General features: G+C 44.0%; 1 protein-coding gene across 1 annotated transcript in view; it reads left to right on the top strand.

Moving 5' to 3' along the window:
• The window catches only part of DNAH3 (dynein axonemal heavy chain 3), a 211,421-nt gene that overhangs the window by 176,248 nt on the left and 21,693 nt on the right, over positions 1–13,480 (top strand). Inside the window, exons 52-54 of the mRNA XM_049788146.1 lie at positions 2,903–5,044; positions 7,271–7,496; positions 13,052–13,296. Coding sequence (XP_049644103.1) covers positions 2,903–5,044; positions 7,271–7,496; positions 13,052–13,296 — 2,613 coding nt within the window. The remainder of the gene's footprint in view (positions 1–2,902; positions 5,045–7,270; positions 7,497–13,051; positions 13,297–13,480) is intronic.

Here is a 13,480-nt window from a genome sequence, read left to right as displayed (position 1 = left end):
GGGGGGGAGGAGATTGGGAAGAAAGATTTATATATATGATGTCAGACACAGAAAAACAGGTAAAAGACAGAATAAAAGAGAATCAGAAAATAAAACTAAAGAGACAAAAGAGGGGCTAGAGCAGTGGTGCAAGCTGTAGGGCATTTGCCTTGCACGCGCTAACTTAGTATGGACCGCAGTTCAATCCCCTGGCGTCCCATATGGTCCCCCAAGCCAGGAGCGACTTCTGAGCTTATAGCCAGGAGTAACCACTGAGCGTCACTGGATGTGACCCCAAAATATAAACAAACAAACAAACAAAACAGCTTAGAGGGCAAGAAAAATGGAGCCGGGGCCAGAGAGATAGCATGGAGGTAGAGTGCCTACCTTTGCATGCAGAAGGACGGTGGTTCGAATCCCAGCATTCCATATATGGTCCCCAGAGCATGCCAGGAGCAATTTCTGAGCGTAGAGCCAAGAGTAACCCCTGAGCACTGCTGGGTGTGACCCCAAAACCAAAACAAAATAAAAAGAAAAGAAAAATGGAGCCAAAGAAACCCAGCAACAGAGACACAAAAATAGAGTTGGAGGTCTGGGAGCTAAATTGAGAATCTTGAGACCTTAAATTTGCTCCCCAGTTGTGCTCCAGGCCCTTCTGCCCTGCTCCCTCCCGGGCACTGCTGAACATGTCCATCTAACTTCTAGCACTGCCTAGGCCCAGCAGCATCACAGGAAGAATCTTTATGTTAAAGGGTCATTTTGTGCAGAGGAGGGAAGAGAGGTTGCCACACCGGGTAGTGTTCAAGGGCTAATCCTGGCTCTGTGCTCAGGGGTCACTCCTGGCATCGCTCAAGAAATCATGATGGCAGGAAAACGTGCATTGGTGAAGGGTGTAAGACTGAAACTCAATCATGAGCAACTTTGTAAAAAAAATAAAAGTATCAGCCATTGGGAAAAAAATTAAATCATGTGGTGGGGCTGGAGGAATAATACAGTGTGGTACTTACCTTGCACATAAACTACCCACATTTGAATCAGCTTTCCATATGATCCACCAGTACCGCCAGGGTTAATTCCTGAGTTCAAAGCCAAGAGCCCTGAGCATCAACCAGGTATGCCCCTCTCCCCCCCCCAAAAAAAGTTTTTTTAAAGAAAGAAATCATATAATACCAGGGATCAAACCAACATCAGCTGCATGCAGTGCAACTGCCTTAAGCTCCAGACTATCTGTCTGGCTTTCATTGAACAGTCTTCCACATTGCCTATCACTGAAAGTTATCCTGGATCTCCTAAACATTACTTAGCAGATCTCCCCCACCCCCAAAACAAACAAACTAGAGCAGGAGCAGAAAGAAATCCAAAAGAAACACATAAACAGGGGAGGTGAGCATTAGTTGGGTAGAAGGTAGAAGAGAGCCAGGAAGGAGGGGGAATAAGAGAAAAAACAGGAAGTAGGGAAGGAAACAAAAAAGAGAGGCAGAGAAACTGGAGAGATGTAGAATGTAGAGGAGAAAAGGACACGGAGACTTAGAGCCAGATGGAAAAATTAGAGTAGAGAGGAAAGGAATTGGACTTAGAAGCATATAGCTGAACACTCATTCCTTTTAGAATTAGATGTAGAATCTTTTTTTTTTTTTTGTTTTTTGTTTTTTTGTTTTTGGGCCACACCCGGCGATGCTCAGGGTTTACTCCTGGCTGTAGCTCCTGGCAGGCATGGGGGACCATATGGGACACCGGGATTCGAACCAACCACCTTTGGTTCTCGATCGACTGCTTGCAAGGCAAACACCGCTGTGCTATCTCTCCGGGTCCAGATGTAGAATCTTATATTAGTATTAGTGTCTTAGAACTGAACAAAGCCCGGCCAGAGCAATAGCACAACAGTAGGGTGTTTGCTATTTTTCTCCCTTGGCAGAGTTTATGGAGAGAAGAGGCCTATCTAAGGATAGGTTTGGGGACTTGTACCTGAGCATAAAGGAAGTTAAATTTTTCCATTGAAAGTTCAAAAACGGGCCTGGCGGTGGCGCTGGAGGTAAGGTGCCTGCCTTGCCTGCGCTAGCCTAGGACGGACCACGGTTCGATCCCCCGGCGTCCCATATGGTCCCCCAAGAAGCCAGGAGCAACTTCTGAGTGCATAGCCAGGAGTAACCCCTGAGCGTCACAGGGTGTGGCCCAAAAACCAAAAAAAAAAAAAAAAAAAAAAAAAGAAAGTTCAAAAACATCCAGGTCCTTCAGGCAATTCCCCATTCTGTTGCTAGGAGATACAGCACTTAGCCCCTGGAACTATGTCTGGCCCTCTGCCCTTCCTCCTAATTGGGTTCTACTATAGCACATGGCACTATGGTGGCACAAACCTAGGGAAGATACATACACAAGGCCTGATAAGGCTGCTCATTAGAGCCGCCCTGGACAGTCATATGCTAGTCAGGTTATTTCATACTGTACTTGTTTTTTTCCTGCTTCTTTCCACTTTGTCATGGTTATTGCAATAATCCCAAATATTACAATTTAGCTCTAGTGTTCACACATACCTGGTTAGAGATTGCACAGTTGTAGCAAAAATATTGGAATACACTTGGCAATCCAGTGGGATGGTACCAGGGACGTAAGACACTTCTCATCTGAGCCACATACCTAGATGTAGAATGACACATTTGTTGCAATTAACTTGCCTACTCTCCCAAAGTCTCTAATCTGCTGCATTAGAGTTCTCAACATGATGTTGTACAACATATATATGACCTATCTACATCATACACAATATTTTTTCTGAACTCAAAACTCTCTGCTGTAGTAACTTTGATTCCCTAATCTCTTACCCCTTCCCACCCCAAATATAGGGAATAGCTACTGAAGAGCTTTGGATTTCAGTTAGAATGTCTTAATAATATAAAAATTTCCCCATTTCTTTTTTTCCAAACAGGTAAAATGATAGAAGATTATTGGGGCGTATCAAAAAAGGTTCTTGGGGATCTGAAATTCTTGGAGAGTCTCAAGACATATGACAAAGACAATATCCCTGCATTAGTCATGAAGCGAATCCGGGAAAGGTTTATTGACCACCCAGATTTCCAGCCAAATGTCATTAAAAATGTGTCATCGGCTTGCGAAGGTCTGTGCAAGTGGGTGCGGGCAATGGAGGTGTATGATCGAGTGGCCAAAGTGGTGGCTCCTAAGCGAGAGAGGTTGAAGGAGGCAGAGGGGAAGCTGGGCATTCAGATGCAGAAGCTGAACCAAAAACGAGCAGAGCTGAAACTGGTGGAAGACCGTCTGCAAGCCCTGAATGAGGACTTTGAAGAGATGAATGTTAAGAAAAAGGCACTGGAGGAAAACATTGATGCCTGTTCCCAAAAGATACTCAGGGCAGAAAAGCTCATCAGTGGTCTGGGAGGAGAGAAGGACAGATGGACAGAAGCTGCCCGGCAGTTGGGGACCCGCTATGTCAATCTGACGGGAGATGTGCTTTTGTCCTCGGGGACTGTGGCTTACCTAGGGGCCTTTACAGTGGACTTCCGGGCCAATTGCCAAAGGAAATGGTTGGGCCAGTGTAAGAGAAAGGTCATCCCTGGCTCCAGTGACTTCAGCCTGAGCAACACATTAGGGGATCCTGTAAAAATCCGTGCCTGGCACATTGCTGGGCTGCCCATCGACTCCTTCTCCATTGACAATGGCATCATTGTGACCAATTCAAGGCGCTGGGCCTTAATGATCGACCCTCAAGGGCAGGCCAACAAGTGGATCAAGAACATGGAGAAAATGAATAAACTGTCTGTCATCAAGTTCTCAGATTCCAACTATGTAAGGGTGCTGGAAAGTGCTCTGCAGTTTGGCACTCCTGTCTTACTAGAAAACGTTGGGGAAGAACTGGACGCCTTTATTGAGCCCATCTTGCTCAAGTCGACGTTCAAGCAGCAAGGGGTAGAGTTCATGAGACTGGGTGAGAACATCATCGAATACAACAGGGAGTTCAAATTATATATCACAACCCGTTTGAGGAATCCTCATTACCTCCCCGAAGTCGCTGTGAAAGTCTGCCTCCTCAACTTCATGATCACCCCCTTGGGTCTCCAAGATCAACTGCTCGGCATCGTGGCTGCCAAGGAGAAGCCAGAGCTGGAAGAGAAGAAGAACAAATTGATTGTGGAAAGTGCCCGGAACAAGCAGCAACTGCAGGAAATCGAAGATAAGATCTTGGAGGTGCTCTCCATGTCCGAGGGCAACATCCTTGAGGATGAGACAGCCATTAAGGTGTTGTCCTCCTCCAAACTGCTATCTGAAGAGATCTCCGAAAAGCAGAAAATTGCTTCGTTAACAGAGACACAAATAGATGAGACTCGGATGGGCTACAAGCCAGTGGCTATCCACTCAGCCACCATCTTCTTCTGTATCTCTGACCTGGCCCACATCGAGCCCATGTACCAATACTCCCTGATGTGGTTCATAAATCTCTATGTGCAGTCGCTGGCCAATAGCCAGAAAAGTGATGAACTGGAGCAACGCATTGCATACATCATTGAGCACTTCACCCTCAGTATCTACAATAATGTCTGCCGCTCTCTGTTTGAGAAGGACAAGCTGCTTTTCTCTCTCCTCTTGACTGTTGGCATCTTGAAGGAGAAGAAACTGATTGATGAGGAAATATGGTACTTCCTACTAACTGGAGGTGTTGCACTGGAAACCCCATTTAGCAACCCAGCTTCCGAATGGCTGTCTGAGAAGTCGTGGGGGGAAATAGTCCGGGCTTCTGCACTGTCCAAACTACAAGGCCTGATGGAGCATTTTGAACAAAATGTTGATAAATGGAAGCTTATCTATGACTCAGCCTCACCCCATGAGGAGGTTTTTCCTGGAAATTGGCAACTTCTTCAGAGTATGGAGAAGATTGTGATTCTCCGATGTCTGCGGCCAGACAAAGTTATTCCAGCTATTCGGGAATTTATTGCCGAAAATATGGGCAGCACATACATTGAAGCCCCTACCTTTGATCTCCAGGGATCCTACAATGATTCCAATTGCTGTGCACCACTGATTTTTGTGTTATCTCCTGGGGCAGATCCAATGGCAGGTGAGGGCAAAGGACTGGGTGGAAAGATGTGTGGAGAGATGGCATTTGCATGTCTCTTCCAGTGGAGATCTCAAACTCAGATGACTTTGAAGACCAAGCATTTAAATGTTGAGGCTGAGGCAGCTATAAATGTGTTTTCCCACCCATCACTTTCTCTCCCCATGGCTTGTACCCACTTTTTGGTTTTTGGGTCACACCCAGCAGTGCTCAGGGGTTCCTTCTGGCTCTGCACTGAGAAATTTCAAGAACCAAAAAGAAAAACAATTAAAGCAGTAAGATATAGAACTATGGTTCAGGGTCCAGAGAGATAGTACAATGGGGAAGGCACTTGCCTCACATGCAGCTAATCTGCAACGCCTCAGATAGTCCTTGATCCCAAGAATAAACTGAGTGCAGTAAACTCAGAAGATGACTGGGTGCGGCCCAAAACAAAATAGAATGCCTGTTTCAAAGATAGGGGTGGGGGACGAGTGAGATGGGGGTTATTAGTGGTGGGAAGGTTGCACTGGTGAAGGAGGGGTATACTTTTATGACTGAAACCCAACTACAAACATGTTTATAACCATGGGTGCTTAAATAAAAATATTAATAAACAAAAAATTAGAAGAGAACAAACAAAACCTTAAAAAAGAAACCTTCAATGAAGGCCCTTTTGTCCTCAGGGATGTTTAGCAAAGCAAGGAAACATTATTGTTGCTAAAAATAGGAGTTTGTTGTTAGTGCTTAGTAGACTGAGGCCAAGGATGTGGACAAATATCCTACTATGCACAGAACAATAAAGACTACCCAGACCATAATCAACAGAACAAAAGAGTCCCAATCTAGGACGAAAGATACACATGCCCAGGGGTAACTATTAATAATTTGAGTTTCCTCTAGAAATAGCTGTGCAAATGACTCATACTCATGCATGAATTGTGCACAATTCTGAGTGGTTAACAGGAATAGATAGATTAATTTTCTTTTGTGTCAGGGGACATCTTGCTTTAGTTTCCTCTACTACTGAAAGATAAGATTATTAGAAATGCAAATATTGACATGTTGACATTTTCTTTTTTAGCAGAGAGCTTTGAAAACAGGTACTTTGCCCTCAATCAAAAAGCCAAATCCTACCCTTCCTAGGAGGGAACTGAATGAACTGGAAACCTTTCCCAGTTTCTATACAAAAGCATATTGTCCAGAATAAATTCATAGCCTTTTTTTCTAGCATGTTTCCTCCCCACAGCCCTCATGCCCTTCTTATTTATGAAAGATTTATACAAGAGGTTCTAAAGAGAAACCAGGAAAGGTAAAGAGAAATGATGGGAAAGTTCAAATACAATTTTAAAATGCTGTGATGGTAGAGTAGAGGGCTAGTTGCAACCAATAGAGAATGTGATATGTTCCTACCCCTTCTTGCTCTAGGCTGAATCAGATTTTTGGAAAACTGCTCAGAAAATTTTACACTATGGTGTCTCTTATAATCTCTCACAGTAGGAGGCATATGTCCAGCCCCTAGAAGTCTTTTTTTTTTTTCCAAATTCCATATATCTTTTTGTAGAGTTCTGAATTTTATTTTACTTAAATTAAAAGGCTTTTCATTATGTTCCTTTCATAATCTTTTCAGGGGTGATATTATTTTTCTAGGGCTGCCAGAAGTCTAAATGTGCTTTAAAATATGCTAATTTTGGGCCTGGAGTGATAGCACAATGGATAGGATATATGCCTTGCACATGGCTGACCCAGGTTTAATCCCTAGCATCCCGTATGATCCCCTGAGCACCTCCAGGAATGACACCTGAGTGCAGAGCCAGGAGTAACTCCTGAGCAACACCAGGTGTGACTCAAAAACAAACAAAAAAACACCCCAAAATTCTTATCTTATATAACTAGTAGAACTCAATAAACGTGGGGCCGGAGAGATAGCATGGAGGTAGGGCATTTGCCTTGCATATAGGACAGTGATTCAAATCCCGGCATCCCATATGGTCCTCCAAGCCTGCCAGGAGCGATTTCTGAGCACAGAGCACAGAGCACATAACCCCTGAACGGTATGACCCTAAAACAAACAAAACAAACAAAAGAACTCAAACTTACTGAGTCCAGAATTTGAATGTAAACCTCCCCTTTGTGTTGTTATTTTAATATGGTAAAAGTCAATCTCCATTTAAAAATTCCAATTCTGTGAAAGATTTGTAATGTACTTCGGTCACAAAAAAAATTGATTTAAAAAAAAATTCCTTTCAGGCTTGTTGAAGTTTGCCGATGATCTTGGCATGGGTGGTTCCAGAACACAGACCATATCTCTTGGCCAAGGTCAAGGTCCTATTGCTGCCAAAATGATCAATACTGCCATCAAAGATGGAACCTGGGTGGTCTTACAGAATTGCCATCTGGCCACAAGCTGGATGCCTTCCCTAGAGAAGATCTGTGAGGAGGTGATAGTTCCTGAGACCACCAACATCAAATTCAGGTGAGATGCTGCTTCCCACACTGTCCGTCTCTGGGCCTTAACCTCAATCTTTAAATATGGTCAAGCTGTGGTAAGGAAAGCAAAGATGGGGCCTGGAGTAATAGCACAACAAGTAGGGCATTTGGCTTATACCCAGTCAACCCAGGTTTGATCTCTGGCATCCCATATGGTCCCCCGAGCCTGCCAAGACTGATTCCTGAGTGCAGAGCCGGGAGTTACTCTTGCAAGCCACTGGGTGTGCCTCCCCCCTCCCCCCCCCCACACACAAAGCAAGCAAAGATGAACCAGAGCCGGGAGTTACCCTTGCAAGCCACTGGGTGTGCCTCACACACACACACACACACACACACACACACACACACACACACACACACAAAGAAAGCAAAGATGAACCACGCATAGTTCTTCCCTGAAGAAGTTCCCAATCTTCAGAAGAAATGAATAATTTCAGTTAGTATCATGAAATATTTGTGTATTCATTTGAACAAGACCATGAATCAGAAAAAAAGGGGAGAGGACATCTGGGAAGGTCTAGAAAACCAACACTTTCATGAGGTTTTAAAAAGATGGAAGGTAGGGGCTGGAGTGATAGCACAGCAGTAGGGCATTTGCCTTGCATGCGCTGACTCGGGAAGAAACCGGGTATGATTTCCAGCATCTCTTATGGTCCCCGAGCTTGCTAGGAGCAATTTCTGTATGCAGAGCCAGTAGTAACCCCTGAGCGATGGCTGGGTGTGCCCCCCCTCCAAAAAAATGAAACAAAACAAAAAGATGAATGGTAGTTTGGGGTCAGAGCGATAGTATAAAGGTAAGATGCTTGTTTTGCATATAACTGACCCCAGTTTGATTCCTGACACCATATTTGGTCCCCCAAACACCACTAGGTAGATCCAAAGCCCAACATTGAATAAATTAATGGATAAAAATTTAAAAAAGATTAATAGGAGCTAAAAAAGCCATTTCAGGCAGAAGAAACAGCATTTATAAAAACAAGTACCTATTTTCTGGCGTATAAGATGACTTTTGAAACAAAAAAAGTCAAATGAAAATCGGGGTCATCTTATACGCCGAGTATATCCTGAAAAATGTTTCAATATGCCGCTAAAGGAAAACTGTCGGGCCAGAGAGATAGCACAGCGGCGTTTGCCTTGCAAACAGCCGATCGATCCAGGACCAAAGGTGGTTGGTTCGAATCCTGGTGTCCCATATGGTCTCCCGTGCCTGCCAGGAGCTATTTCTGAGAAGACAGCCAGGAGTAACCCCTGAGCACCGCTGGGTGTGGCCCAAAAACCAAAAAAAAAAGGAAAATTGTCTGAATATTGCCACAAAAACGAATTTTCCAACTCGATTCTGCACCAATCACTGCAAGGCTGCTCGGACTGCCTCTCTAACTCAGCCAATCCAAGCAGGCTTTTTATGCATGCAAATTAGACAATGTTCTGGACCCGAATCTACACTGTCAAAAGCCTGCTCAGATTGGCCAGAGTCAGAGAGGAAGTCTATTACAGTATAACCTTTGAAACTTTGCTTGTTGCTGTAGTACATAGAGTTGCAGCACAGGAATGTTCTGTCTGATACAGCGAATACAGGCCTAAACCTATGTTTTAACTGCAAAATTAGGGGGTCGTCTTATACGCCGGAAAATACGGTATATGTGTTAAGGAAATACAGAAATTATTATATTACAATGGTATATGTGGTGAGATTTTTGGAGATACACAAGTGGTATGTGTGTCAGAAAGTAAGTTAAATGTCTTGAAATATGAGGAGCTGTGGGGTCGGAGAGATAGCATGGATGTAGGGCATTTGCCTTGCATGCAGGACAGTGGTTTGAATCCTGGCATCCCATATGGTCCCCTGAGCCTCCCAGGAGCGATTTCTGAACATAGAACCAGGAGTAACCCCTGAGTGCTGCCAGGTGTGACCCCAAAACTATATCTATATGAGGAGCTGGAAAAATAGTACAGAAAGTACCGTGCTTGTCTCGCACAAAGCCTGGTTAGATCACTGGCATCCCATACAATCCCCAAGCCTCACTAGGCATGACTTCTGAGCACAGAGCCACGAGTAAGCTCTAAGTACTGGTGGATATGGCTACAAATAAACAAACAAAAAAATTCTTTCTTTTTTTTGGTTTTTGGGCCACACCCAGCGGTGCTCAGGGGTTACTCCTGGCTGTCTGCTCAGAAATAGCTCCTGGCAGGCACGGGGGACCATATGGGACACCGGGATTCGAACCAACCACCTTTGGTCCTGGATTGGCTGCTTGCAAGGCAAATGCCGCTGTGCTATCTCTTCGGGCCCAACAAAAAATTCTTAAAATATGATTTTTGTTATTGTTGTTTTGGGGCTATGCCCAGTAGTGCTCAAGGGTTTCTGGCTCTGTGCTCAGAAATCACTCTTGGCAGGCTTGGGGAACCATATGGGATACGGGGGATCAAACCCGGGTGGGCTGTGCTATTGCTCTGGCCTCTTAAAATACTATTTTTAAGAGGCAGAAGCCTTTACAGCCTCACTCAGGAGCTTGAGAGACACTAGCAGATACTGATGCAGCTATGTGAATCTAACAAGTGGGTGCTTAGGTCAACAAAGAGATATTCATTGCTGGGTGCCATTGGGGTCACAGTCAGCACTGCTAGGGGTCATGTGGTAACAGGAATCAAACTCAAGATCTCCACAAACAAACAAGACATGTCCCCTGGGCATTTGAGTTATCTCCCTGGCCCCAAATATAAAATTTAATTACTATTTATCTCAAAATATCCCACATGTAATCTGGTACTTTGCTCTGCCTTATATTTCTTTATTTCCAAGGAATTTTAATGAACATTACAGATGTCTATTTATTTTTTGTCAACTTTAAAGTTTAGCCAGATTAGGCCTCAGGTTTTGCATGAGATGAGTCAGGCAGAAGACAAAGCCTTCAGATGTTCCATGATTTTTTATTTTTCTTTTTAAAGACTTGATTTAGAGCAGTGCTTTTCAATTATTTTCTATCATGCCCCCCTAGAAAGAAGAAAAAATTTTGTGCCCCCACGCGACTGTAAACAGTATCTTTATTTAAAAAAACTTTAACCTGCAAATCAAAAATATATAAAATAATTTGAGCTGATTTTTTAATCCGAGGTGATGTCTGGATTAACGGCTACAATGAGCATGTTTTGCAATGCGTAGCTTTTCCAAGGGGGGTTTGAAGCAGGACACAGCGACTCTCAGCTCCAGAGACACACAAAGATATAAACACGGGGCTTAGCTTGTTATAACAGTGTTTGCAGATGTCAAACGCACCTCCCTTTATGTCTTTATGTCGCCTCACGCACCACCACCCCCTGAGGGCTTGCCCCACTATTTGAGAAGCACTCACTGATTTAGAGGAAGACAAAGCAGGGGAAAGCAAAGCAGGGAAGCTCCCAGATTGTGGGAGGCTCTCCTAAGGAGACAAGGTTTATCAACTCTGGCCTTACCGCTAAATCCAACCTGCTTCTTATTTCTGTGACTTGCAAATATTTTCTACATCTTGAAATGATTTAAAAAATTAAAATAATGATAATGTCATGAAATAATGTGAATGTTGCATTTCAGTGATTTCTTATGAACATAAGTAAAGTGTTACTGAAACACACCTCAGTTCATTCATGATTGCTTTTGTGTTTGTGACAGAGACCACCTGGTCTGAAAAGCCTCTAAAATATTTATTATTTTGTTTTTCATAGAATAAGTTTGTTGCCTCCTTCTGTTATAAAACTTGGTTTGTATTTTCATTTTAGTTATGTTTGCCTGAAAATAGCCAAGCTTTCTTGCTTATTTACAAAGCCAGATTAAACCACAGGTGATTTATTTTCCTATAAAACACATGACAGGAGCCAGAGCTAGTACAGGGTTTAGGAGCTTCCCTTGTTTGTGGCTCATACTGGTTAGATCCCTAGCACATTTTGGCTACCACAAGCACAAATCCAGGAGTAGCCCTAGAATTACCAGGTTTGTTTCTCCTCTTCCTCTTAAAAAAAAAGACATGTCAAATACATTCAGCTATTTAAGAGTAAATTCTGGGCTGGAGTGATATGAACCAGAATTCGATCCCTGGCATCCCATATGGTCCCCCACGCCTTCCAGGAGCGATTTCTGAGTGCAGAGCCAGGAGTACCCCTGAGCGTCGCTCGGTGTGGCCCAAACACACACACACACACACACACACACACACACACACACACACACACACACACACACACAAACACCAAAACAGGATGCATAGACCAGAGCAATAGCACAGCATGTAGGGCATTTGCCTTGCACTTGGCTGACCTGGGATTGACCCGAGTTTGAACCTCAGCATCCCATATGGTCTTCCAGCCTGCCTGCCAGAAGCAATTTATTTTTTGATCTTTTTTTGTTTTTGGTTTTGGTTTTGGGGTCATACCCGGCAGTGCTCAGGGCTTACTCCGGGCTCTGAGCTCAGAAATTGCTCCTGGCAGGCTTGGAGGACTATATGGGATGCCGGGATTCAAACTAGCATTGTGCAGGATCAGTTGCTTGCAAGGCAAATGCCCTACTGCAGCCAAATGCCCTACCATTGTGCTATCTGTCCGACCCATGCCAGAAGCAATTTCTGAGTGCAGAGCCAGGAGCTAAGCACCACTGGCTGTGGCCCAAAAACCCCACCCCCCAAAAAATCCAGGATGTTGTGTGTGTGTGTGTGTGTGTGTGTGTGTGTGTGTTAACTTGAACATGAGCAGGAAAAACAAATTAAAAAAATAAAAAGCCTGGGGTCCAGAGATATAGCACAGCAGTAGGGCGTTTGCCTTGCAAGCAGTAGCTCTAGGACCGATGGACAGTGATTCAAATTCTGGCATCCCCTATGGTCTTCCATGCCTGCCAGGAGTGATTTCTGAGCATAGAGGCAAGAGTAACCCCTGAGTGCCACCGGGTGTGTCCCAAAAACCAAAAACCAAAAAAAAAAAAAAAAAAAAAAAGAAAAGAAAAGAAGTACTATGGCTGATGATCAAGATAGGACAGAGGGCCGGTGAGATAGCATGGAGGTAAGGCGTTTGCCTTCCATGAGGGCCGGTGAGATAGCATGGAGGTAAGGCGTTTGCTTTCCATGCAGAAGGACAGTGGTTCGAATCCCGGCGTCCCATATGGTCCCCCGTACCTGCCAGGGGCTATTTCTGAGCGTAGAGCCAGGAGTTACCCCTGAGCGCTGCTGGGTGTGACCCCCAGAAAAACCCCAAAAAACAAACAAACAAAAAAAAAGATAGGACAGAACCTTGGGAGTTAGGAAGCCCCAAGTTCATGTCTTGATGGAACTTGTTTTATGTGGTCAGTCTTTGGAAAACCCATTTGACCTCTCCATGATTCTACTTTCTCCTGGAAAAAGGGGTGATGGTAAATCCTTGTTGAGGGTGGATATAAGGGTGAAAATAATGAAGGGTCAGATTTCTTAATATGGTGTTTGGCATCTAGGCATGCTTTTAAAGTGGTAGCGACTGATTTTTATTATTGTTTTTCAATATAATTTGTCACACTGCTCTAAATAACTGTGCGTTTTGTTTTTTCAGACTCTGGTTAACCAGCTATCCATCAGAGAAGTTTCCAGTCAGTATTCTCCAGAATGGGGTCAAAATGACCAATGAACCCCCCAAAGGTCTCCGGGCCAACCTGTTGCGCTCCTACCTGAATGACCCTATCTCAGACCCCGTGTTCTTCCAAAGCTGTACAAAGGTGGTGATATGGCAAAAGCTCTTGTTTGGTCTTTGCTTCTTCCATGCCATCGTTCAAGAGAGGAGAAACTTTGGGCCTCTGGGTAAGATATGACACTGTACAAGGATATCTGGGGAAAGACTAAGATGGAAGCAGAGAGTGTGTCCAATTCCCAAAGGCTTTCCAATGATATATGTATGAGTACATCCCATGCACTATTTGGGTTACACTAATTGTAAACCTGGTTTGTTGCTTATCCAAAATTAAAATGTCTCTAAGTATCCAAC

This window comes from Suncus etruscus, chromosome 15, assembly GCF_024139225.1.
Source record: "Suncus etruscus isolate mSunEtr1 chromosome 15, mSunEtr1.pri.cur, whole genome shotgun sequence".
In the NCBI taxonomy this organism is placed as follows: Eukaryota; Metazoa; Chordata; class Mammalia; order Eulipotyphla; family Soricidae; genus Suncus; species Suncus etruscus.
This window is presented reverse-complemented; position numbering and strand designations above follow the sequence as displayed.